Source organism: Scyliorhinus torazame, chromosome 22 (assembly GCF_047496885.1).
Source record: "Scyliorhinus torazame isolate Kashiwa2021f chromosome 22, sScyTor2.1, whole genome shotgun sequence".
NCBI lineage: Eukaryota > Metazoa > Chordata > Chondrichthyes > Carcharhiniformes > Scyliorhinidae > Scyliorhinus > Scyliorhinus torazame.
The window spans coordinates 12,131,391-12,159,349 of record NC_092728.1 but is presented as its reverse complement, the minus strand read 5'-3'; the positions used below and the strand labels follow the sequence as shown (position 1 = coordinate 12,159,349).

Here is a 27,959-nt window from a genome sequence, read left to right as displayed (position 1 = left end):
CGTGCTGCCTCAGTAAGGCCTTTCTAGGAAATGCAGCGCATAGAGGTGGCAGGTCTCTTGCAATGTGCTTTCTGCCAGAACGGCTAAATATAAACACGAGCATAAAATAACCTTGCCTTTATTTTAAAAAACAGGGCCTGTACTGCAGGGAGGGAGGTAGATTATTCTCTGTGCCACAACTGTTGTGTCAGCCTTCCACTAAAAGGGGGGCGGGGGGGGGGGGGGGGGGGGGACCACCCTCCACAGCCCAATGCAAATTCTGACCGTATGTTAACCTGCTGCAACTCTTCCAGAATACCAGAGCCACAAAGCCAAGATGAGAGTGGATCTCATGCAGAAACCAACGGTACCAGCAGGGGGAGAAGAGCCAACATGCGAGCAACTCATCACCTTGCTCATCCCAGGGTTTACCCAAGGACACAGTACTGCTGCTCAACCGGTTCAGGTGCCGCCACACAAAATGTGTTGAAGGCACTGCCGAGAAGTCATGAGGATTATTTCTTGGGCATTGAGGCCAGCAGAGCTCTAGTGGCTGCTCGTGAAAGCACACACTGAACATCCAGATGTCTACAGGGACAAAATCCTACTTGAAGGACAGTTAACAAAGCCACAACCTGTCTGAGATTCAAGAAATCTGTTCCTTGGTGGCATCACAACCATTCGCACTGCATCAGCTGAAGCCACTGAATGGATCGCTAACCTTGACATCCAACTGTAACTACTTCCCCAGCCGTAACAAAGTGCTTCCGACTACTTACCTATATCGAGATGGCATGTAGCCTAGCTTGTACTGCCTGTAGTCTCTTTTTATGATTTGAGAAGCCATGCGCTAGCCGTATATGTGTAAACAGTAGCATCTGTTACAAAAAAAACAGGCATCATGTAACAACAGGAAAACCTGCAGCATTATTCTGCATTTGCCTCGAGTAACAGGTTTTGGTTCATTTGCTCATGGGGTGTGGGAGCCTCTTGTATCTACTGCCATTATCCACTGCCCTGGAGATGGGTGACGGGGAGCTACCTTTGGACAACTGAGTGTCGCACTAGGGCATTTTGGAGGACAGCTAAGAGTCACCACACTTCTGGGCACCCGGAGTCACATAAAGGCCAGACCGAGTAACGTCGGCAGATTTCTTGCCCTGCATGGGTTTCATGACAATCGATTCACGGTCACCATTCGCCCATTACAGAGACTAGTTGTATATTCAGATTTCATTGTTGAACTGACATTTCACCAGCTGCCGTGGTGGGATTCGAACGAGTGTCCCCAGAGCACGAGCCTGGGCCTCTGAATTACGAGCCCGGGCCTCTGAATTACGAGCCCAGTGACATTACCACGATGCCACAGTCTCCCATCTAGCCTTGTAATCCCAGATTTATTTAAGCAAGAGAATTTAAATTTCCCCAGTGCCGGGGTGAGGTTAGAACTCTGCTATCCGGATCACTAGTGCAGGCTGTAGATGACATTCAGTATGGCAATCTTTAGGCTCCGCTCCCATAAGCTGAGCACATTGTGCAGCAGCAGTTCCCCAATTTCTGGCACCCCGCTAAAACGATGTGTGGAGTGATTCAATTTGAAGTCCTGGATTTTGGAAGGTGGGGGGCAATTTTTTAAAAATATAATCACAGCTAAGGACGTCAGCCCTGGGCAAACTGCACCCCGATACGGTGAACAAAGAACAATACAAGAACAGGCCCTTGGCCCTTGCAAGCCTGTTACCGGTCATGATACCAACCTTTGCCAAAACCCTCAGCTCTTCCTTGTGGCGCATCCCTCTATACCCATCCCAGCGATATGTTTGTCAAGATGCCTTTTTAACGCTGTTGCTATCTTGTTTGGCGGGCCTGCAACATGAGGCTCCCATCAGATGCTGGGCCGCCGACCACTGACCACACATCGCTAACCAGGGAGTCCTGACTGTAGGGGGAAAGACGGTGATGTGGCGGCAATATCACTGGACTAGCAATGGAGGCGCCTGGCAACTGGTCCGTTGGTTGGGGGGGGGGGGGGGGGGGGGGGGGGGGATATATACATGACATTGAGCAACAGACACCATCGTTGGGCACGTGCTCTCAATACCCGTCAGCATGGAGTATGGCGCGTGAAATTTAATCCTTTGGTGCATTGGTTGAATAAAGTAACGAAGGCACAAAGCAGAGATGCGTTATTTGTTTTGGATCATTTGGCTGTTTTATTTGCTTCGGTACAGGATGGTGCGAGGTGCCAAGATAAATATACACCGAGGCCCTCCTCACTGGTCACATTGGCATTTATTAATTTCATGTGACGTGGGCATCGAAGGCAAGGCCAGCTTTTGTTGTCCATCCTGATTGCCCCTTGAACGGAGTCTCTCCAGTGCCATTTTAGAGGGGCAGTTAGGAGACGGCCACATTGCTGTGAGACCGGGGGGGGTCACATGTAGGCCAGACCGGGTAAGGACGGCAGATTTCTTTCCTAAAGGCACATTAGTGAACCAGGTGGGTTTTTAACCACAATCAGTGATAATTTCACAGTCACTGTTAGAGGCGATTTATATTCTAGATTTGGTCATTCTGAATTTAGTTCCACAATGGGGTTTGAAACAGTGTACCCATACAAAGGACCATAAGATATAGGAGCAGAATAAGGCCATTCCCTCCATCAAGTCTGCTCCGCCATTCGATCATGGTTGTTGGTTCGATCATGGCTGATGTGTTTCTCATCCGCGTTCTCCTGCCTTCTCCCCGTAACCACGGTCCCCTTATTAGTCAATAACCTATCTTATCTCGGTCTTAAAGACACTCAATGGTTTCCACAGCAGGTGGATTCTGCAAGGAGGGCTGCCCAATGAGGAGAGATCGAGCAGAATGGGGCTATAATCTCTGGAGCTTAGAAGAGATGTGAACTCATTGAAACGACATGCTGGGAAGCTATTTTCCCACTTCCCGTCCCGTGACTGGAAAGTCTGGACCACGGGAGTCACAGTGTCAGGAGAAGGGGCGGCCATTTTGGAGGGAGAAGAGGAGAAATTTCTTCACTTGGAAGGGTCTTGAACCTTTGGAATTCTTGACCCCAGGGGGTTGTGGATGCACAAGTCAATGAAAATATCAGAGACTGAGACTGGTGGATACTTTTGGATATTATGGGGAAATAGAGGGACACGGAAATCAATAGGAAAATAGAATGAGGTATATGATCTTAATTGGAGTGTCCGTGACCTCCTCCTGTATGTTTTCTTTCATCTCTTACCCCACTCCATCAAAACAAGGCACAAACTACACACAAAAGCCTCCCAATAACCACCACCAACCCCCCCTAGTTCTCCCACTTGTCCATCCTCATCTAGCAAGCCTTAGCAATTAGTTACAAGAGGTTGGATGCATGGCAGAGTACAATTCACTTCCGAACCTCCTAGCCAGTTTCCACCTCTCATCAGTTTGGACTGCACATAATCCCAGGTCCCAAGAGCGAAAGGGGGCTTCTTGACCTGATCTAAAAATAAAAAACACTCCAGACCCCTTCGCCCCTCCCCGAAGACACAAAGCATTGGAGGTAGGTATTTTGATGCAACCGCTAAATATTCCCACCGTGCCACTCCCCCACCAGTGGCTTGGAATGCTTGCCACTTATCGGGCAGAGCTAAGTGCAAAGACGGCAAAACTCACCTGCTTATCCTTTGGGATACTGTACATTTTGGTTAAGGACTCCATAATTTCGGAAGGACTTTCAGATATCTGAGAACGGAAAAGAAAGCCAGCGATGAGAATGCAGCTTCCGTGGTACAAACACTCTTGCCCAGAGTTCGCAAACGAACCTTCACAGTCCAAAGGCTTGATGCAACACAACAGGTAGGGAAGCCCAGCGGCCAAGTGCCAACCCAGCCCTGAAGCTGCAGAACGTGAATGCTGACTACCACTCCCGCTCTTTGCTTCCCCCATTAAGTGATGCTCCTTCTTTGTACGCTACCATCCTCCCCTCTCCACCTCCACCCCAGCAGAAACTGCTCCACCTATACTGCCCTTCCGCCACCTCCCCATACCTCACGTTAGCGAAAGCAAGGCCAAAGAGAAACCTTTGGAAGTAACAACCAGTTTTTAGAAACAAATAGAAGTTGCAACTTTTTAAAAAATAAACTTACCCTACCCAATTCATTTATTCCAATTAAGGGGCAATTTAGAGTAACCAATCCGCCTACTGTGCACATCTTTGGGTTGTGGAGGCGAAACCCACGCAGACACGGGGAGAATGTGCAAACTCCACACGGACAGTGACCCAGAGCCAGGATCATACCTGGGATCTCGGCGTCGTGCGACAGCAGTGCTAACCACTGTGCCACCGTGCTGCCCAGAAATTGCAGCTGGAGGACACATAATCCATGTTTGTGATAAAAGAGATAAAAGAGCTGCACAGTTTGTCCTTGTGTTCACTTCCAATGTGTCAATACCAAGGAGTACACTGCTGTATCTGTATATACATATCTATGCATCTGCTTTCTCGCATCTGGCCTCAGTGCCATTGCACAAGGGAGGGAGTGGAGAGGGAGACAAATAAAGTCACTCCATGTCCCAACTATTCCGACAATCCAGTGACGTGGCTCCTGAGGAGAGGCTTGCCCACCGAATCAACACCAAAAATGTCAACCCAGTTGGCTTTCATGCCAGACATGCATTTGCAGCATTTCCTTAGTAATTTACACCCCTTTCCCCACTATCCCCCTCCTCCCAAATACGCCATACCCCATTTTCCACAACAGTGCAATTTAGAAAGTTAGAAGCACTCACCTTATCTAACTGCTCTATATGAATATAGTGTAGTGTGTTGTTTGCTGTGGCCTATAACAGAAGAGGTTACAAGATTCGGGTTACAACAAGTTGAAGCAATGCTACGCTCCTCCACATCGCAGAATGTTGCAGTCCCTCGCCGAACTCGGAGCTGCAACCGATCCATTGAAAGCAACGAGCAGTTAAACCACGGGTGTGCGGGGAATTGAAGCAAACCCAATCTGTTTACCACCCCATCGTCATGTGCGGGGAATTGAAGCAAACCCAATCTGTTTACCACCCCATCGATACAAAGCAAATCCAATCCTGTTGGGAGGCTTTTGCTGAAGCTGGGGGTTTTCTGTCTCTTTCAGTAAGGAGACATGGTCAAGTGGACTGTCCTGTGTAGAGGGTAATTTAGGCGTGTATACCTGGAGCTTGGAAGGATAAGAAGGAATTGGAAGAGGGCAAGACGGGATGGATGCTCCTTCCCCTGGCTGGGGAATCTAGAACACAGGGCCACATTCTCAGAATAAGGGGTCGTCCATTTGGGTATGAGATTAAGGGAAATTTTGTCAGCTAGTTGTGAATCTTCAGAATTCTCAACCCCAGAGAGCTGTGGATGCTGTGCGGTGAGGATATTCAAGGCTGAAATTGACAGGCTTTTGAATCTATGCTGCAGCCAGGGATAATGAGGAGGGTGCAGGAAGGTGAAGTTAATGATCAGCCAAGCCCTTACGGAACGGTGGAGCAGGCTCCTGGGGCCAAAAGACCTACTCCAATTTTGTCACTTTATTCTTGACCTTTGGCTGCAACCCCCCCCCCCCCCCCCCCCCCGCCCCCCCTCTCGCCCCACCCACAGCCAAACCCCAAACACTGCTCAACTGGCAAGCCATACCTCCCCCAGATGGGAAACTGTACCAATTCTGCCTCCCAAACTCCCGTGACACCTCAAACATTACAGCCATTTGGTAGACCAAGACACAAATAACTACTCTCCTCGAGGGGCCCATCAAGTGACGGACGGAAGGCACGTGGCAGTGTCAGCCACTATGGCGTGGGCCCACGACCTGCGTACTAAGGATTTTAAACCTGTCGGCATCAGAAGTGCAGTTACTCAACTGTCATTGAAAGACCTTCACCTTTTTAAACAAAAAAAAAAAAAAGCATTTGCCTCAAGGTTTTGGCCCCCTCAATGTCCACCAGCCATTCTACAGGTAGGCACTGCACTCCCGGTTGTTCGCCAGTTTGTTTTAAATACAAGTGGATTGTTCGTAGCAAGTACGAGAACCCGTGGCTCTCCCGAGTCCAGAAAAGCTTTTCGAATCTAAAAGCAAACAAGGTCACGTTGCTGATGCGAGACACCGCTGTACACAGCCCAGCACGTCATTCCCAAGAGCAGACGGCCGGCTCGCTGTCACAGGCACACCGAGATCAGTTGTTTACCATGATGAGTCAGCCGTGGCTCTCTCATCTAAGACAGAAAGGCTGTAGGTCCAGAGCTGGAATCATAGAATCCTAAAGGTCAATTTAAAAAAAAAAATTTTAAGAGTACCCAATTTTTTTTTTCCAATTAAGGGGCAATTTAGTGTGGCCAATCCACCTAACCTGCGCATCTTTGGGTTGTGGGAGTGAATATGCAAACTCCACAAGGACAGTGACCCAGGGCTGGGATCGAACCCGGATCCTCAGCGCCGCGCCGTAGTCCCAGTGCTAACCACTGCGCCACATGCCACCCTCTAAAGGTCAATTTTATCATGGCCAAATCTACCGAACCTGCACGTCTTTGGACTGTGGGAGGAAGCCAGAGCACCTGGAGGAAACCCACATAGACACTGGGAGAATGAGCAAGACAGTGACCCAGCGGGGAATCGAACCTGGGACCCTGGCGTTGTGATGCAACACTGTGCCACACGAAGAACATGGGCTGACACTCGAGTGCAGAAAGAACATGGGCTGACACTCGAGTGCAGAGCTGAGGGAGTGCTGCACTGTCAAGAGATTCTAGCTTTCGATTACGATTCTAAACCGTAGCCATGTCGGCCCTTGGAGGTGGACTTAAAAGGTCCCATGACGCTACCTTAGGAGGAGCATTATCCCTGGTGTCCGGGTCAATATTGATCCCTGAAGGAGCATCATGAGAACAGATTATCTGATCACATTGCTGATTACTGGAGCAGTGACTGCACAAAACTCTTAACTGGTTCAGAAGCACTACGGGACATCACGAGGTGACCAACGGCCGTTTATAAACCTGTGACAGCAGATATTCCCCTGCAGGCCAAATCTCTACTTTAACAATGGCCGACAATTTGCAAGCATGACCTTGGCCTAGTTTGAAACCTGATGAACACATTGCACACCAGGCGGGCCCCCTTACACAACCTGTTGAAAAATCCATTTGCAGCGGGATTGATGCAGCCATGCATCACTCCATGTCATCCATCAGGGAGGGAATCCTGCAACTCCTATCAGTTAACGACTGAAGCCACATTCCCACTTTCCGATATGGCCCGACCCTCGATACGCAAAGTCTACATATACCAAGCACGGGATATCCAAAATACAATTAATTAGGGCCATCCCCGACCATCACCCACTCCCCATGGCACAGACTTTTGGGGTGCCGGTCCAGGTCTATCTGGCGACCCTCCATCCAGTCAGCCATTGAAAAATCTACACAGCAATTCCTCAGTTTTTTGGCTTAGAGAACTCAATTACGAGGACAAGTCACGCAAGCACAGTTTGCTTCCTCTCATGTTTGGTGGTTGAGGGGATCTAACAGAGAAATTTTAAACAATAAACATGATCCCATAGGGTCGATAGAGAGAAACTATTTGAGAGAACAAAAGGAGAGGAGGGGTGCGGGCGTACAAATCATTCATACATCATGGATCAGGTACAGAAAATCATCAAAATAATGGAATGCCGCAGGCGGCAGGGTGGCACAGTGGTTAGCACTGCTGCCTCACGGCGCTAAGGCCCTGGGTCACTGTCCGTGTGGAATTTGCACATTCTCCCCGTGTCTGCCTGGGTCTCACCCCACAACCCTAAAGATGTGCTGGGTAATAATAGTAATAATAATAATCGCTTATTGTCACAAGTAGGCGTCAATGAAGTTACTGTGAAAAGCCCCTAGTCGCCACATCTGGCACCTGTTCGGGGAGGCTGGTACGGAATTGAACCCACGCTGCTGGCATTGTTCTGCATTACAAGCCAGCTGTTTAGCTGACTGTGCTAAACCAGCCCCTTAGATGGATTGGCCATGCTAAATTGCCCATTAATTGGAAAAAAAATAATTGGATACTCTAAATTCAGATTTTTTTTTTTTAAATTCCAATTAAGGGGCAAATTAGCGTGGCCTATGCACCTACTCTGCACATCTTTGGATTGTGAGGGCAAAATCCACTCAAACACGGGGAGAATGTGCACACGGACAGTGACCCAGAGCTGGGATCGAACCTGGGACCTCAGCGCTGTGAGGCAACAGTGCTACCCACTGCGCCACCTTGCTGCCCAAGAGAAACAGAGTTAACATTTCGGGTCCAGTGCGAGTTGTGAAGAGGAGTCATTACAGACTAGAAACATCAACTTGCTTTCTTTCCCCAAAGGTGCTGCCAGAGCTGCTGAATATTTCTAACATGTATTTTTAGTTCAGCCACGAAGTTGGAAAATACTTCGAAACATAAGGTGGGTATATGTTTGGAATTCTTGTTTGTGAACAGCAACTAATGCTGGATCAACTGTTAATTTTAAATCGGAAACTTATAGACGTTTGCTAACCAAAGTCATTATGGGATATGGGGGCAACGGCAGGGTCAGGAATCAGGTCACAGAAATGCCACGATCGCAGGCTGATGAGTTGAATGGACTCCTCCTATTTCTACGTTCTAGTGTTAGAAAAATAATAGATCAGGAGTAATATCAAGATGGCAGTTATTGCACACAAAGGCGTCCCTCTCCTACAAAAGGCTGTGGTGGCCGCAGGCCTCAATAGCAAACTGTAAGATAGATTTTGTTGCGTATGAAAATTAAGCCAGGTGGGAGGCAAGGTCCGGTGTGATCCAACTGAATGATGCTACAGGCTCGAGGGGCCGAATGGCCCCTACGTCAAGAAGTCCACAATTGAGCTAGACCCTGCCGCAAGATTCTCAAGCACACGGGTGTCACCTGGTAACTTCCTCCTCCCTAGCAGACTTGCACTCATTCAGCAGAGGTCAGGAATCACGTTTGGATTTAGTGTGTACAACTTAAGTCAGCAAACACCCAATAGGCAGGGGCGGGGGGCGGAGGGGGGGGGGGGGGGGAAAGAGTTTAGAAGTCACCCCATCCTCCAGTGTGGATAACCCTCTGCCCTCCTCGGTGTGGGACTGACTCCGTCGATAGCATAAAAGGAGGGTGCTAACCTGAGGCCTGGTCTGTTGGCCAGGGTGGGTGTAAATAATTCCCACGGCTGGAAGAGGAGCAGGGAGCGTTCGCCCCTCTCCTTCGGCCCGTATATTTAACCCTCAGCCAACACCTCCGGGGCACCTTAACTGGCAGTTCACCTCACTGCTGTCTGCAGTGCGCAAACTGGCTGTGGCCTTTCCCTCCACAAGACAGTGACTCCACTGCAAAAAGTACTTGCCCCTATGGCTGCGAGGCTCACTGGGACATCACGGGGACGTGAAAGGCGCGGGAGAGATTGAGTGCTCTGGGCTCGGCATTTTAAACTAGTGTCTGCTCAAAATATTTTTGGGGTGAAAAAAAACGAAACCTCACCTTTTTGTCCAACTTCACCTCGGCACTTGGCTCTGCATAGAACTCAAAGTGTAGTGTTGTTGCACTAGGTGGGTATTTCTATATGAAAAAAGGACAAAAAAAAGAGGGAATTTAATACCCAATTTTCAGTTTTATGGCTTTGCTCACTCCTCCATGAGCTACTTTCTGTTGTTACTTCAACATATTAAATTAGCTAATGTTTAATTACGACGGTCGCCTAGAATACCAAAATGAGCCTGGCAAAGGCTGATGGGGGATATTGGCTGAATCTCCCAACCCTCCTGACGTTGAATCAGAGGCTGGTGGTACCCCGGGACCTGACGGACTGGCAAGACACTGGAAATTGGACAGGGGGCGGGGGGGAAGATATTGGTTGGTGCACAAAACCCAGGTTAAACTCCTCAGCGGGGGAGCAGTAATTTCAGGTCTAGCACTCATGTTAGGATTTTCTTATCCATCCACCCAGTCCCCCAAACCCCTCTTCCAATAGTTTCAGGACAACGGTCCTCCTTTGAAAGGCCTTTTTTTTAAAAAAAGCATAAAATACAAAAAGCCTCAGTACAACTGCACGGCAGAGTGTGCTAGGCACCAACTCTTGCTCATTTCCAGGGCTGCATGCCGTCGTCGTTTGCTGTTCTTTAACTGTACTGCATAGGAAAAAATAAAATACACACTTTTCATAATTGAAACGGGAGCATTCTCACACTGCCACTCTGGAACATTTCGAATGCTCACACATTCTACAGCCCTGTAAAGTGACGCAGCAATTCTTCTGGCACTATGCGAGGGGGTTGCTGGGAGGGGAGGAGTAGCAGGGCTTGGGGCAGTGGGAGGTGTAGGGAGAGGGGAGGGAAAGGGAGAGAGAGAGAGAGAGAGAGAGAGAGAGAGAGAGAGAGAGAGAGAGAGAGAGAGAGAGAGAGACTAAAAAGAGCAAAACTAGCCTAGCCTGCAACGGATTACAAGGGACTGGAGTCACCCACCACATGGTGAACTATGAACGGTAAACAGAGTTCCAAAGGGGGTCCCGGGATGCCAGAGCCACTATAGGCCTCCCAACAATTCGAGCCAAGCCTATCCATTGTTGATCCTACTCTAACCCAGGCAAGCTCAGGCCATGCTCTCACCACCGCCACTTGGGATATGACAAGATTCAGGAAGCAGGAGGAGGGGGGCACACACGGGAGGCAAGTGCATTTGAATTTTTGCTTTGCTGGGATACCGGTTGCTTAGTTTTCTACACGACCAGTTCTGACCTAAAATGCCAAGCAGCAAGAGTTAAGGTGTACTGGAGGTTTCTTCACTTTTGCCGACATTCGTCACTGAACCAGATGCTCCACAAGGTTTTCATGTTTACATCTAGCACCGAGGAGACGGCTCACTGAGGAAGTGGGGATTTGATCGAAGAGATACAGTTGTATTTCATTAAAATGTATTGCAAAATAAAACGTCGGAAGGGCTCCAGTGCAACATTTAACAAGTTGCTGCAACATGTCACCCTGGCGTACGGTTTGTAATCGCCATCTTTACAAATGGCCAGCTGCTTCCACTGCCTGGCTCAGGAAACAGGGACGGGACATCTGGTCTCTAGCAACTCCAAGGTCCAGCCGCAGAGCAGAGTTATCCATACCCCTCCTTGTGCAACCAAAGGACTGTCCAGAATAGCTTTACATGGTGCGACAGCAGGCTGCAAGACACGCAGGCGGTAATGGGAGGTGCTGTCTCCGGTACATTTTAGTTAGCCGAATGGCACCTCGCAGTCGCGGAAATGCCATTACCTGCGTGCCGGGGCATACCCACACCCAGATTAAATCACAATTTTTCTGTCACAGCACTTACCGACATCTGTAAGTCACGGCAGCACTCCGCGAGGCCGAATCCATTCTCCTTTCCCCCCCAACTCTGTGGGAAGACAGATTGCAAATTGTTTTTGTTTTTTAATGGAAAAGCTCAACCTCAAGTAAAATCTTGCTCCTCAATGGCTCAGTCACGTTAATCCAGGGGGCCGCTAAACATGATACAGATTAAAAAATAAATCCTGGGTTCCACCCTTGAACTGAGGGATGATCTAAACAAAGTGCCTTGAATGATGAAAAAGGATTTGACCGGGTAGAGAGACCACCTCCCCCTCTGGTGAGGACCACCAGAGCTAGATGTGTAGAGCTGGGCCATTGAGTCGCCATTGTCCCATGGTTCACGTCTGGAATTCTTCGCCTACCAATTTGCTCAGGCAGTCTGCCAGACGGCAAAGTACCAACGGGTGGCGAGCAGCATGCGTGACACTGCACCACTGCCGCCAGTAATGCACAGAGGCATCAATCTGGGCCACCTTCTTGAAATGTATAACATGATGGTGGCGTAGCGGGCTAGTAATCAGAGGCCCAATCTAATGCTCTGGAGTCGCGGGAGCAAATCCCACCATGGCATCTGGCAGAATTTAAATTCAATGAATAAATCCGGAATTACGAAGCTGGTCTCAGTAACCGTGACCCCTGAAACCATCATCAATGGTCTTAAAAGGGGCAGCAAGTTGGTGCATTGGTTAGCACTGCTGCCTCACGGCGCCGAGGGCCCGGGTTTGATCCCGGCCCCAGGTCACTGTCCATGTGGAATCGGCAAATTCTCCCCGTGTCTGTGTGGGTCTCACCCCACAACCCAAAGACGTGCAGGGTAGGTGGAATTGCCACGCTAAATTGCCCCTTAATTGGAAAAAAAAATTAATTGGGTACTTCAAAAAAAATCAATTGTCTTAAAAAAACATCTGGTTCATTAATGTCCTTTGGGGAAGGAAATCTGCCATCCTTACCCAGTCTGGCCTACACATGACTCCGGGCCCACAGTAATGTGGTTGTGCCCCTATGGAATGGCACTAACTGCACAGACAGTCATCCAAGGCTGGAATTGAACCAGAGTTCTGTGCATTGTGAGGCAGCAGTGTAACCGTGGCCCCCATCCCATGAAAGAATTTTTGGATTCTCCCCTCTCTCTCTCTCTCTCCCACCGTCCCACCATCCACCCCCCCCCCCCCCAAACAACCAGATTATTTCAAACGTATACCAGCATCCTATCTGCAAGTTCCTATATCTCAGCTGTGCGGTCTCTGCCAAGTCTGACTTCATGCCCTTTCCCTACAGGGTTGTTACTAGTCACCCAGACGTCCACCTTATCCAGACGTGCATCTTGACGGCTGACCGAGCTTCAAAATACAAAACATTTAAATGGGGGCCCCCATACAATTGCACGGATTGCGTCCTCCGGCTGATCTCAGCTTTGCGGTCACAAGAAACAATTTCTCCAACAGCTTGAGGTGGTGAGGACAACCCACTTTCTGTTCAGGAAACATCGAGAGGGAAGGGCGAAAGGGAGGAGGGGAAAAGGGGAAGGAAGGAGGGGAGGAAGGGAGGGGAAGAGGGGAGGGAGCGAGGGAAGGGAAAGTTGCTTGCAACATACCTCTGCTAAGTGCTGTAGTCTCGACAACAATGGAGTCCTCTTATCCGATCCAAGTCGAGTGATATAATTGGATCTTTTGCTGAACACATACAGCAGGTTTAGCACAGCCAGCACCACTTGCATATCACATGATGCTAACAAAGTAGTCAGATGCTGCAAAGAAAGAGCGAGGAGTTAAGCACATTCTGTTCATATTCTAGAATGCGGTTTCAGTCTTGGCGGCGGCAGTGTACCCAGAGTACTCACCTCGATGGAACTGTACAGATGCCGTGAGAAGCTGTACTCAATGAGCAGGGCCGTGAAGTTTAAGACAGCCAGCAGGAGGGCTTTGAGCTGCTCGTTTTCTGGCCTGTCGCACACCAACATCCAGGACATGGTTTCCACAGTCTGCCCAGCGTCTGCCAAAATTCCATCGAACCGGTCCAGCAGGTCCACCCAGTGGTACAGCTCGCACTGAGAGGGGGAAGAGAGGAAACAGCAGGAGTGTAGAAATGGAGCAACAATCCCAGACAAAAATGCACACAAAGTGCCAACCTTACTCCTTCCGTCCGTCCAATAAACAAAACATCTCCAGGTCGACAATTCGTGAAACCAGTTTAACAAGTTTAAAAATAAATTAACTCGTCCTTTTGCTTTGAATGTGAAAGTCCGTTTTTTGACAAATCCAAGGCCTCTGGCATTTTGGTTTTCCTGAGCAAAGGGGACCACAGAATGTGAACTCCGTAGCATCTACTGTCCAGGCAGAAACCCTCATGGTATTTAAATTGTACTCGGATGAAGCGTCATAAACCTACAAGCCTGCAGACAGCTGAAAAATGGAATCAGGCCGGATATCTCTTGCTCAGCTGGGGCAGACACAATGGGCCGAATGGTCACCTTCTGTGCGACCGTATGTTTAAAAAAATACAGATCAACAGGAGACTTCTGAACCGTGGAAGCAGTCTCTCAGCACAATCACGTATTCTGCACCTTTAAAAAGATCCCAATCGTGTTCCACAGCAACACGGGCCAATTTCCCTTTCCACCTCACCTCTCTCAAAGTACGAGAAGAGGAGACAACCTTTGAGGGTACAAAGCTAAAAGCAAGTATCAAATACAGATGGGCTAATGTGTTGCAGCAGAAAGACATCCACATTGAAGTGTGAGGCCAGCCACCATTACAGATTCAGGAGTATGGGGAAACAATGCGAGTTTCGGACTTGGTTTTCTCTCTTTAGATCAGGTCAGATAGGGAAAATGCAGAACTAAAGGCAATGAACCCAAGGGGGAAAACACTAGCAAATCCAACAGGGACCTCAGAGGAATTATTTAAAAAACAAGCCAATGACGAGAACGTGGAACTCCACAGAACAGGGACTGGAGGCTGCAAATAGCTTCCCTTAAATGTTAAATCAAGTGATTTAAGTGAGGGATAGGGACAAAAGGATACATGGATGGGTTGAGATGAAGCAGAGTAGGAGGAAGCTTGTGTGGACCATAAACACCAGCATGTTGGGCCCATTGATGTGCTGCAAATTCTACATAGCTGACGACTACAGAAGTGCCCAGACTTAAACTGGGAAAGGGTAGGAAAAACAGATCATAAGTGAATGAAAAAGATAGCATGTGGAGGGAATAAGAGGGCAAAAATCAAATTAACCAGTTGTCAGCAGTAAAAGACCTCTCTTTTATTATTTCTGGAGATGTGGAAGCTCTCCTCGAGAAAGTGGTGGATGACCGCCTTCTTGAACCCACTGCAGTCCCCGTGTGGTGTAGGTACACCCACGGTGCAGTTAGGGAGCGAGTTCCAGGGTTTTGACCCAGCGACAGTGAAGGAACACCTGACATATTTCAAAGTCTCACACACACAATGGCTGCAACACCTACCTTTCCAATATTCCATGTCTTGATCTGCTGAAGTTCTGTGAGGAGCTGTTCGTCATTGCAGGCCTTCAGCTTATCAATCAGAGCTCGGCAGTCGGCAGGCTGTAGAGGATTGCAAAGGACAGTTGCCTCAGCTTGGGACAAATTCTGGCTGCATTTTCTTTTCAAAAAAATTATCTCAATAAGGAAATCAACTTGAACGGAACTGGGGCCTAATCTGACAGGAAGTAATTCTTCTACTTTAAAAGTACCGGCACGTGAGCACTGTCTGAACACACCAAAACCTCACTGGCTTAAATATTTACCAGCATATCTGTCAATCTTGGACTCTCACCGCAGATTGGCTGGCCAAAGCAACTGCAATAAAAACTCACAGGCTTCCCCACATGGAAAGCATTCAATCCAGTGTCACTGACAAGTGTCTGTCAGTGATAAATGGACACTTTATGAAAAAACTGTGAGCCTCAGTTTCATGTACAGCAATTCACTCAAAAGGAGGAGAACCCTCCAGGGATTTGAGCCGCCCGAGGGAGTGCTGCGGTGGCCACAGATGACACCTCGCGGATGAAAGATTAAACAACCGAGTCGATATTTATCCCATGGAAACACTTGGTCCCATAACTTATCTGGCTACTTATTTGAGGAACCTCGCTGTGTCAAAATTGGATGCCGTAGCACTGTTGCCTCATGACGCCGAGGTCCCAGGTTCGATCCCGGCTCTGGGTCACTATCCGTGTGGAGTTTGTACATTCTCCCCATGTTTGCGTGGGCTTCGTCCCCACATCCTAAAAAAATGTGCATGGTAGGTGGATTGGTCACGCTAAATTGCCCCTCAATTGGAAAAAATGAATTGGGTATGCAAACTTTTTTTATTTTTATAAATTGGATGCCGTGCTTTCCGACATCGGATGTGATCACACTTCTAGAGGCCGCAAAACACTTTGCAGTATGATGAGAGGTTTGCTTTGTCATCACTGCCTGCCAGGCAGAGACCCACCTTGTCGCAAGTTGAGCCTCCGACTCAAAGGCTCGCACTGTGGCTTTTTTGGAGAGGGGGGGGGAGCGCGCAATTCAGGAGTTCAGCAACCCATGATGTTTCCATGCAACAAGGACAGGTTAACCAAAACCACCTTTGAAAGAGTGTGAGAAATAGGAGGCTGGGGGTAGTCCATTCAGTCTTTCGAGCCTGCTCTGCCATTCAATGGCTGATCTTCCACATCAACATTACACTACTTTCTTGCACAGCCCCCATACCCCTTGATATCTTGAAATCTTTCAATCTGAGTCTTGAACACACGCCGTGTCTGAGGCTCCATAGCCTCCTGGTCTGTGAATTCCAAACATTCACCACCCTCAAAGGAGACATGCTTCCTCATCTCAGGCCTAAATGGCCTGCCGCTTTTTCTGAGACCCTTGGTTCTTGACCCCACCAGCCATCTATCCTGTCGAACCCTGTAAGAATTTTGTACGGTTTAATTAGATCACCTCTCATTCTGTTCTGAGCTCCAGAGAATAAAGGCCCAAGTCCACTTAACCTTTCCCCACAGGACAATCCTTCCATCCCAGGTATTCGTTTGGTGAACGAAAACAAAATCTCTGACAGAGTCATCCAGACTCGAAATGTTAGCCCCGTTCTTTCTCCACAGATGCTGTCAGACCTGCTGAATTTCCAGCATTTTCTGAATTTGTTTCAGATTCCAGCATCCGCAGCAATTTGCTTTTGTATTCATTCAGTGAACCTTGGTGTACCTTAGATGCAGGCCACATCTGCCATTGCAGATCAAGGACTGGAATCGCAGCCACAAAGGAGTTAAAATACCAGTACTGAAAATTCCAAGCTCATCTCGGCTTAGCCCAAACTAAATGCCATGTAGGGGATGTTCGGGGAAATCGCCATGCCAACCAATCCGAAAACAAAACACGGATAATCTAAGATTCCCTGCCAAGGTTTGCGATGCATGCATGTCAGCAATGAAGCCAACTCACTGTGCAAAGAAAAATAGATCCCCCAAAAAATCTCTGCAACAATCTTAGAACAGTTTTACTTGAATTCAAGGAACAGTGACATAGTGGCAATTTTACTGGACTAGTAATCCAGGAGCCTGGAGTCACGCTCTGAAGACACGAGTTCAAAACCCACCGCAGCAGAGAAATTGCAATTTAATTGAATCTAGAATTAAAGACTGGTCTCAGAAATGGTGCGTATGAAACTACCAGATTGTTAAAAAACACAATGAGTCACAGTGCCGAGGACCCGGGTTCGATCCGAGAACCAGCAACATCAGTCCTGAAGGACTTGGCTTAGTTGGCGGCGGTGGCGGGGGGGAGAGACCAGATACAAAGACGGCCATTCATTACAAACATGAATAATACAGCAGGGGGAGAAGGTAGAGAGAGGAAACCACATTTAAAACAGACCACAAGGAATGAAGACGCATACGCTCTACTCCAGGCAGATATTTATGATACAGACCTTGCAGTCAAACATTAAACCAAAAAAAAATCAATAGCACTATTTTACAGACTTAGTGCCCCAGGGGTGGAATCCCTGAATCCTGGTCATCAAGTTAACAGTCACATTTTACAAGAGCGGGGATTCCAGGCAAGAGCCTCAGTCGGGAAAGCGAGGAGAGGGGGAATTCCATGTCATCTCGCAGCAGCCACCACATGATGCGGATTGCCCTCAGCACAGAAGCACCGCGGGGGCTGCAGCAGCATCTATCGGGTGGAGAAATGGCCCTTGATCAAGAGGCAAGCCACAGTAGGAAGTGCATATGTTCGGCAGGGGGCACCTCCAGCAAATGCCGCGCACGGCGTGCCTCAAAAGGGTTTCTCGCAGGAGAATTTGCCCAAACCCACCAGCCACTTTAGTTGGAAAACAACAGGTAGGTCTTGAGACAGTGGGAGTCGGTACTCGAGAGCAATTACCTGGCCCTGTGGCTGTTAAAACGCACAATGTGAAGGAACAGCTAAAGGGGAGTCGGAAGGGTTGAGAGGGGAAAGTAAAGTTGATGGTGTGGAAAACTGGAGTGGTGCACAAGGGAAATTTATGGTACAGTTTACCCACTTGTTTGCAGTCTTTTATTGCCACAACAAACAGTTGAATTGTACAAATTTAAGCAGAGCTGGTGTTGCCTATGGAATTAAGTACTGCTGCACCATTATCTTCCGAAGAGTGTGAAAATGTTTTGCAAAACCCCATTATTTCCAGTCCCATCGAGGCTTTTTGAAGCAGTTCAGAACAGGTTCACTGGACCGATTCCTGAGATGAAGGGGGTTTGTACCCATTGGAGTTTCAAAGAATGAGAGGTGATCAACTTGAAACTTATCAGATTCTGAAGGTTTGGGGGTGGATACTGAGAGCAGGTTTCCCCCTAATGGGGGGTGGGGGGCGCACAGTTTGAGAATAAGGGGTCTCCAATTGAAGATGGAGACGAGGAGGAATTTATTTTCTCCAAGGGTGGCGAGTCTGTGGAATCTTCCCCCTACCTTCCAGCAAGGGGAGTCAAGGGTTATGGGAAATGCAGAGTTCAGACCACAATCGGATTTGCCACGATCTTACTGAAAGGTGCAGCACGCTTAAGGGGCCAAATGGCCTCCTTCTGCTCCTTAATCTTGTGCTGCTGCAGGCGAAAGAGGCACTTTCTGTCTCCTCCTTGGATTCCCTTACCACCTAAACATGCATCAATTGGGGTAGCACAGTGGCAGTGGTTAGTTAGCACAGCTGCCTCACAGCGCCGAGGTCCCAGGTTCAATCCTGGCTCTGGATCACTGACCGTGTGGAGTTTGCACAGTCTCCCCATGTTTGCGTGGGCTTCGCCCCCACAACCCAAAGATGTGCAGGATGGGTGGATTGGTCATGCTAACTTGCCCCTTAATTGGAAAAAATTAATTGGGTACTCTAAATTAAAACAAAACAACATGCATCAATCAACGACTAAATATCCACAACCCTCCTGGGGTAAACACTTCCACCTTCTCGGTGGCACAAGCTGCAGGAGGTGCTGCCCCAGCGACGCTGGATGTACGGAGGAGTTTCTGAAGTGCCCCTTATAAAAGGGCACAAAGATAAAGCTGGGGAAAGGGCACTGACGGGCCGGTCAGTCACGATCTAACTGAACGGCAGGGTCAAGGGGCTGAGTGGTCCAACTCCCGCTCCTAGTCTTAGCACGCTCGCAGACCGTACGGTGGCCAGTGGCTCGAAACACAGTCCGTTACTTAATTCCGAGTGAGGGGTTTCCTTAAACTTCCAAACTCACCGCTTCAGTTGGTGTTTTCTTCAGCTTCGTTCTGTCGACTTTCATCTTTTCTTTTTGTTTCTACAGTCTAGTTCTGCAAGGAAAGGAGAAGCGTTTAAACAGGCAGCAAGATTTGACCATCTTTGTTTTGAAGGGGATAAAACATATGCACAGTTTTTCTTGTTTGTTTAAAAACAATGACAGGCAGCACGGTGGCGCAGTGGGTTCGTCCTAATGCCTCACAGCGCCGAGGTCCCAGGTTCGATCCCGGCTCTGGGTCACTGTCCGTGTGGAGTTTGCACATTCTCCCCATGTTTGCGTGGGTTTCACCCCCACAACACAGAGATATGCAGGGTAGGTGGATTGGCCATGCTAAATTGCTCCTTAATGGAAAAAAATTAATTGGGGTCTTGACATTTATTTTTAAAAAACAATACAAGATTCGACCTGCAGGAAATTTTTAGAAACCCATTTGGAGAAGTAAAGCCCGAAGAACGCACCACACTCCCAGCACCATGGCTGCAACCTCAATCTGCCCAGAGCGCGCGCCCCCTGCCCAGAGCGCGCGCCCCCTGCCCAGAGCGCGCGCCCCCTGCCCAGAGCGCGCGCCCCCTGCCCAGAGCGCGCGCCCCCTGCCCAGAGCGCGCGCCCCCTGCCCAGAGCGCGCACCCCCTGCCCAGAGCGCGCACCCCCTGCCCAGAGCGCGCACCCCCTGCCCAGAGCGCGCACCCCCTGCCCAGAGCGCGCACCCCCTGCCCAGAGCGCGCACCCCCTGCCCAGAGCGCGCACCCCCTGCCCAGAGCGCGCACCCCCTGCCCAGAGCGCGCACCCCCTGCCCAGAGCGCGCACCCCCTGCCCAGAGCGCGCACCCCCTGCCCAGAGCGCGCACCCCCTGCCCAGAGCGCGCACCCCCTGCCCAGAGCGCGCACCCCCTGCCCAGAGCGCGCACCCCCTGCCCAGAGCGCGCACCCCCTGCCCAGAGCGCGCACCCCCTGCCCAGAGCGCGCACCCCCTGCCCAGAGCACGCACCCCCTGCCCAGAGCACGCACCCCCTGCCCAGAGCACGCACCCCCTGCCCAGAGCACGCACCCCCTGCCCAGAGCACGCACCCCCTGCCCAGAGCACGCACCCCCTGCCCAGAGCACGCACCCCCTGCCCAGAGCATGCACCCCCTGCCCAGAGCACGCACCCCCTGCCCAGAGCACGCACCCCCTGCCCAGAGCAAAGAGTCAACTGTTTAATCGTGGAACAGCCCCCTGCGAAAGCAGGGTACGATGTGGCAGATTATTCAGAATGGGTACGAGGGGTAGATTATTCAGAAGGGACAATAAGACCCTTTAACAACAACAAAAATTAACAGTCCTACAACTCTCATGATCGTTATTCGTGTTTTAAAACCTAACGCATTCAGGTTGGGGTGAGTGAGGGGGGGAGGTTTGAAGACTTGCCTTCTGAACTGCTAATCTAGCACAAACAAAGTTCGACCAGCACACCCATGTAAGGCTGGAGGGGGAAAAGAGGTGACTGTGTGTCACTAAAGTTTGCCATGGGTGTTGCATTGTCCTGTGGTCCACTGCAGGGTTTACATGGCACTGGCTGACACAGCACATCGGAGCAGCTCTTGCCAAAATAGAGCCCACTCCACTTCAGATCCGTGTCAGCACTGTGCCCGGTTTTGGCCCTGGTACACGGTGGGCGGGATAGAGCGGCCTTGGAAAGGGTCTAGGTAAGAGCTACGAGGGTGGTTACTGGATTAGAGAACCTCAGCTAATGTGGGCAGGCTGAAGGACCTGATTCTCAGTGTTGACTTTGAGATATTGAGTCGCCGAGTTATTGAGTGATGGGGGGAGGCGGGGGGCTTGAGGGGCCTCAAGCTTAATTTTGTACAACTGCAATACAGCCGGGATTGCAATTTGCAAACCGTTAGCCTGCCCACAAGCCCTGATATTGCATCTTGCATTCACACGCCGTGGTTTTGACCTCTTGTGTTGCCCAAAGGCCGTCTGCCTCACCCCAAACCAGCAGCATCACTGATCGTCGGGCTGGAGAGACACCGGGCACGAGTTCAAACATTTCCCAAAAGCAAACACAAGTTATACAGAATACACCATTCCCCAAACGATGCGAGGCACTCTTACGACAACAACAGATTGAGAGTTTTTGAGCCCTCCAATCAGCTTTCATCACCTTTGGGGCGAAACAAGTACTTCAGTAAAGGTATTTTCAGTCAATTGGAAGGTGGCCAAGTGGAATGTGGAGTGGCCAGACTGGCAACACAGAAGGTGGCTCCAAATTGAGCCGGGCCAACTCAGAACACTGCCGAGCAGCACAGGATGATCAACGCCCAATGCCAATTTTTCACCAGCCACGCCGCTTCCAGAATGGCACAAAAATCTTACACCTAACAAAGCACAACGGCGAAGGCATAAAAAAAACCCGAGGCATGTCGGCAAACCAAATTTTGCATAAACTGGATTAAGGTACTGGCTCATTACTCTTACTGTTACCCTTCCACCTTGGAGGGGCTGGGCATCGTGCACGGAACATTCACCTACGTTTCCCAAATTTAAATCAAATAACAGCCTCAGTAAAAAAGCATTTGAGGTATTTGGCCACAAGTAACAGAGCAAAGTCTGCAACACAGCGTGCGCAGCACAGGCCAACACAATTGACGTCGGTACAAAGTAATTCTGTTCATGGTACAGAAAACAAAACAGTCTCCCAACTCGCTGCATCAACTGAACTAACACGACTTCAATTGCGTTCAGGCAAATTCAGACAACAGCACTACAGATGTTGTTGTACCAGCGGCGAGTTCTACTGATGCAAAGTAGCGGGCTGAGGTCCAGCCCCGTTCCAGTTTGTTGCGGAGACAACCACGACAGAGCTGACCTGGTCAACTGCTAAACGATCAGAGAATAGCTCAATCAGACAGAGGGAAGTGCACAGAAATTCAATGCTTCACATTTAGATGAGCCTGCAGTTACAACACGGATGTTGACGTACATGGCACTGAGCAAAGGGCCGGCATTCCCTGGAGTTTAGATGAGGAGGTCTCATTGAAATTCATAGAATTTCTACAATCCAGTAGGAAGCCATTCGGCCCATTGGGTTTGCACCGACCCTCCGAGAGAGCATCCCATCTAGGCCCACTCCATCCTCATAACCCACCTAACCTTTGGACACTAAGGTGCAAATTAGAATGGCCAATCCACCTCCTAGCCTGCACATCTTTGGACAGTGGGAGAAAACCGGAGCACCCGGAGGAAACCCACACAGACACGGGAGAACGTGCAAACTCCAGGCAGACAGTCGCGCAAGGTCAAGATGGAACCAGAATCCCTGGCACTGTGAGGCAGCAGTGCTAAGCATCGTGCTGCCGCGGTGAGGTTTGACAGAGTCAATGCTGAGGGGCTATTCTCCACATTCCACCACTATAGAGTCAGGGGACGGGGGGGGGGGGGGGTCACAGTCTCAGCATAAGGAGTTGGCTATGTTGGATGAGACGTCTCCTTATTAAAGACTGCAAATCTTTGGAATTTTCTACTCGAAATCTGTGGATGCTTAAGAGTATATGTGCAAGACCGAGATCAATAGGTTTTTAGACACTGAACAAATCAAGAGATATAAGAGCCCGAGGTAAAATATCAGCCATGATCATGAGTAGGCTCGAGGGAGCCCAAATGGTCTACTCCTCCTCCTCGTTCTTACGATCTTGTGTGTCAACTGAATGTCTCATTCCTCTTGCCTGGCACACGGAGTGTGTTGGAGCATAATGTTTCACATTCCATTTAAATAGAGCACAAAGTCCACAGTTTCAAATTAGGTAAAAATTGTGAAATTAGTTTTTAAGGCCAACACACACCAACAAACTTCAATTCACCTGAGCTCATGACGCTGACTGAATAAAGATAACACAAAAAAGTACGCTCGCCTGTCTGTCCCTGTTACTTCGGTGTAGGCTAGTATGCCACCAATAATTGTTGTTTTCCCCTCATTATAAACACAAAGAAAAACTGATGATAGCATTGGCAGTAAATTCTCCATTATATCGCAACAGTGCAAGTTTCACGTTAGTCAGTCATTGGCTCAGTCCATTGGTATCTCCGAGTTGAGCGCTGTCATGTGAGAGTACCTTTCAGAAATGGGTGTTTATTACTGCAGTAATGTCAGAGAGTGGGTGGAGCTGGGCTGTGTCAGCCTTTTACTTTCGTTTTTGAGCCGGCTGCAGGATGTGTTTTGGTTTCATTTTCAAAGCTGGATAGCTGCAGTCACCAGCCAGGTGTATGAATCTCTCTCTGTAACCTAAAGACTGTAAATCGATCCTGGTGATTTAAAACTAATAACAGTAGTGACTTTAACCTGTTGTGCTTCTGGTGAAATGTGTTTTAAGTCTTATGGATGTTGAAAGGAAAGCTTAAAGGATTACTTAGTGTTGTACTCTTTGGGGGTTGTATTTGAATTAATGGTTGCTAAGATGTTCACTATGTTTTAAAAAGGTTAACTTGAGTTCGTAGAATAAACATTGTTTTGCTTTCATAGATTATCATAGAATTTACAGTGCAGAAGGAGGCCATTCGGCCCATCGAGTCTGCACCGGCTCTTGGAAAGAGCACCCTACCCAAGGTCAACACCTCCACCCTATCCCCATAACCCAGTAACCCCACCCAACATTAAGGGCAATTTTGGACACGAAGGGCAATTTATCATGGCCAATCCACCTAAGCTGCACATCTTTGGACTGTGGGAGGAAACCGGAGCACCCGGAGGAAACCCACGCACACACGGGGAGGATGTGCAGACTCCGCACAGTGACCCAAGCCGGAATCGAACTTAGGACCCTGGAGCTGTGAAGCAATTGTGCTATCCACAATGCTACCGTGCTGCCCACTTTAAAAATTACTTTTCCATTTCTGCTCGACCACACCTGTAGAGTGGGCCATGTGCTTCCCATACCACAATCTATTAAAAGTTCTGGGTCAGGTGAACTCCATGATACACTTTGGGGTTCTCTAAGCCCTGGCCCATAACAGCATCAACAGACTGCCTCAACTCTCGACCAACAGCCTCCCAAAAACTTGGATCAGGAGCCTTTGAGGGTCGACTCCCCATATTTCCAGAAAGCATCACTAATGCCCAGAAGAAAAAAAACTGGGGAAAAAGCTGGACAAGATAATCGGGCAGGTAGCAGAGTACAATCAGAGGAAACCCAAACAAAAACAGAAAATGCGGGAAAAACTCAGCGAGTCTGAGAGTTAATGTTTCGAGTCTGTAAGACCCTCCTTCTTCAGAGCTGAGAATAGCAACCGGCCCATTTCAGAAATTTGCATGCTTGTTCAACACGAGCATACGTCAATGCATTTCCGACTTCCGGGATGATGAACGGCAAAGTGATGGATCTTGAGCTTTAGTGTCCCCCAACCTCTATCTTCATTCTCCGACACGAGGGCTTCTTCCAGCATGCAGACGTCGCGTAACAATCAATGCTGGCGGACAGCTAGGCAAGCAGCTATGCCACGCAAATCCTGAATTAGAAGCAGCTGCATTGGACTGTCTGGGATCTCTGTGTGGCTCTCACCTAAAGCAGCGTTATCTTTTATTCAGCTATTTTCACTTCCAATAAATCCAGGCGGATCTTCAGATCGCAAGCAAGGCCCACAGTATGTAGGTGATTATATGGAGAGGAGCTGCTGGATAGGCACAGAGGTGCCTCCAGTCCACGAGAAAGAAAATCGCTCCCTACTTGTTAAGCCAGTGCACAAGGATCTTAGAAGGTTATTGACAGCTAAATGAAGCGCTTAGGGCAAAATCAGGATTCATTTAAGTTTCTCTGTGAACTGCAGCAATGGCAGCGCGACATCCAGGATCACCTTGGAGAGGCGAAAAACAGGATGTCACATCCAAAGCCAATGTACCACCAGGCTACTTAACCGACTGCAGATAGTTGAATAAATGCAAAAGGCATCACCGCTCCACAAAACTTGCAAGTTCACCAGATGCCATTTGCACAAGCACACAGCCTCAGAGCACAATGTGAGTGAATTTAGCAGCACAGCAAAAAAAAACGTCACATGCTTATCGCCACTAGTGCTAAAGCAAGGGCCAGGCAAAATCGAAGCAGACCACGGTCTGCCCACAATTAAAACCCGCGGGCATCAGCAAATGGCACTGGAATTATTCTGGCTGGTGATACTGCTAAAATTAATTGCGGCAACAAAGCCACCCCCAACCACCCACACACACCCTGACCCTACCCTGCAGGGCGTGAAGGAAGGAAGGAGATAGATCATTGGCTAGAAGCGTCTGGTGAAAGCATGCCTGTCCACGTGTCGGGCAAGGATAGAACTGTGATCTCCACTGCCAAGTGCAATCTCGTCTCAGCGAAAAGGTTGCTGGATCAGCTGCCAGGGCACCTCATAGGAAACTGAGAGCTGAACCAAGAGCGGGGTGGGGGGGGTCGTCATGGCAGCGCTGCGGAATTATGGCTGGCACTGCCTGGCAACAGGCATCCCAGCAATACATCTGAGCTGCAAAAGCAGATATATAGTACCCAATTGTGTTTTTTTTCCAATTAAGGGGAAATTTAGTGTGGCGAATTCACCTAATCTGCACATCTTTTTGGATTGTGGGGGTGAGACCCACGCAGACACGGGGAGTGTGTGCAAACTCCACACGGAGAGTGACCCAGAGCCGGGACTGAACCCGGGTCCTCGGCGCCGTGAGGCAGCAGTGCTAACCACTGCACTGTGTGTATATATATATTATTTTTTTTTTTTTTTAATGGCATACAACAGCTTGGAGATGGATCACAGACAAATATATTTACAGGTGAAGATTTTTGTTTCTAATGTGGTGAACACTAACAGCCCGGGATGCACAGAAAGTAGGAGCAGGAGGCGGCCATTCAGACCCTCGAACCTGCTCCACCAGTCAACATGATCGTGGCTGATCCTCTATCTCAACACTAAATTCCCACTTTCTCCCCTCCCCTCATACCCCTCAATGCATGTAGAGCCGAGGAATCTATTTCCTCCTGATATATATTCAGAGATTTGGCTTCCACCGCCTTCTGTGGTGGAGAATTCCACAGGTCCACCACCCCAAAGTTTCTGCTCATCTCAATCCTACCGGTATCCCCGAGACTGTGACCCCTTGTCCCAGCCAGGGGAACAACATTCCAGCAATCAGTCTGTCCAGCCCCGTCAGAATTTTATACTTTTCAACTAGACCATAAGACATAGGAGCAGAAATAGGCCATTCGGCCCAAAAAGTCTGCTCCGCCATTCGATCATGGCTGTTATGGTTCTCATCTCCATTCTCTTGCCTTCGCCTCAAATCCCCTTATCATAGAATTCACAGAATTTACAGTGCAGAATGAGGCGATTCGGCCCATCGAATTTGCACCGGCCTTTGGAACGAGCACCCGACCTAAGCCCACACCCCCACCCTATGCCCGTAACCCAGCAACCGCACCCAACCCACCCTTTTTGGACACTGAGAGCAATTTAGCATGGTCAATCCACCTAACCTGCACATTTTCGGACCGTGGGAGGAAACCGGAGCACCCGGAGGAAACCCATGCAGACACGGGTAGAATGTGAAAACTCCACAGACAGTGACCCAAGCCAGGAATCGAACCTGGGACCCTAGAGCCGTGAAGCAACTGTGCTAACCACTGTGCTACCATGCCCCCCCCCCCATTAATCAATACCCTATCTATCTTTGCCTTAAAGGCACTCAGTGACCTGGCCACCACAGCCTTCTGCGGCAATGAGTTCCACAGATTCACAACCTTCTGGTTGAAGAGATTTCTCCTCATCTGTTTTGAAGGATTGTCCCTTCAGTGTCCTCAGGTTTCCTACCTGTGGAAACATATTCTCCACGTCCACTATCCAGGCCTCTTCAGTATTCTGTAAGTTTCATTGACACCCTCCCTCATCCTTCAAAACTCCCAGAGTCCTCAATCGCTCCTGTTATGACAACACCTTCATTCCCGGGATAATTCTTGTGAACGTCTTCTCGACCCTCTCCAAGACCAGCACATCCATCCTTAGATTCAGGGCCCAAACTGCTCTCAACATTCCAAATGGGAATAGCCCTTCTGCCTCATGACGCTGAAGACCCGGGTTCGATCCCGGCCCCTGTCCGTGTGGAGTTTGCACATTCTCCCTGTGTCTGTGTGGGTCTCACCCCCACAGCCCAAACATGTGCAGGGTAGGTGGATTGGCCACCCTGAATTGCCCCTTAATTGGGGGGGGGGGGGGAAGAATTGGGTACTCTAAATTTACTTTTTAAAATGGGATCTGACCAGAGCCCTAACAGCCTCAGTAGTACATCCCCTCTCATCCTTCTAACTTCCAGTGAACACAGGCCCAGTCGACCCAATCTCCCCTCGAAACAACAATCCTGCCATCCCAGCAATCAGTCTGGTGAAGCTTTGCTGCACTCCCTCTACGGCAAGTACATTCTTTCGTAGATAAGGAGACCAAAAGATACAATATCTCAGCTGTGGCCTCACTAAGACCCTGTGCACAGCTGCGGTAAGAAGTCCTCGCTCATGTACCCAAGTCCTTTGACAACAAAGTCCAACGTGCCATTTGCCGTCCTAGCTGCTCGATGCCCCTGCGGGCCTGGTAGCAGTTTACCATTCTGCTTACTGATTGACAGCACCATAGGCTCCGGTTAGGCAACACCCGGTTCAATCAGAAAGCAATGGGTTGCAGCCGCTCAATAATCTCGGCCGGGGTGTCCCAGAGCACAGAAGATTGGAGAGTCGTGAGCCTAGAGGAAACAACAGCTGCTATGGAGTTTGATCCGAGTGCTAACAAGCTGCGGGATATCTTTAAACCATCGCCTCATTTTGCATCGGTGGACACGACTTAAGGGAGAGATCTTTTGAGGCCTGAATGA

The 27,959-nt window shown here is 49.2% G+C and overlaps 1 protein-coding gene across 1 annotated transcript; it reads right to left on the bottom strand.

Annotated features, from left to right (window-relative positions):
- Positions 1-758: 758 nt before the first annotated feature.
- On the bottom strand, positions 759-19,146 carry LOC140399431 (E3 ubiquitin-protein ligase HUWE1-like). Its single transcript, XM_072489008.1, has 9 exons — positions 19,071-19,146; positions 14,815-14,913; positions 13,195-13,401; positions 12,949-13,101; positions 11,338-11,400; positions 9,502-9,579; positions 4,762-4,812; positions 3,646-3,714; positions 759-857 (listed from the first exon to the last, which is right to left on the bottom strand). The coding sequence occupies exons 1-9, from the start codon at positions 19,113-19,115 to the stop codon at positions 759-761; spliced, it is 864 nt and encodes a 287-aa protein (XP_072345109.1). The 5' UTR covers positions 19,116-19,146.
- Positions 19,147-27,959: the final 8,813 nt, after the last annotated feature.

Bases quoted from the DNA above. Each gene is read 5' to 3' on its own strand.
- LOC140399431 (XM_072489008.1), bottom strand. From the start codon at position 19,115: ATGAAAGTCGACAGAACGAAGCTGAAGAAAACACCAACTGAAGCG. The intron at 9,580-11,337 runs GTAAGTGCTGTG...TTTTTCATATAG, and splicing joins GCCGTGACTTACAGATGTCG to AAATACCCACCTAGTGCAAC. The intron at 4,813-9,501 runs GTGAGGTTTCGT...CTTCTGTTATAG, and splicing joins AGGTGAAGTTGGACAAAAAG to GCCACAGCAAACAACACACT.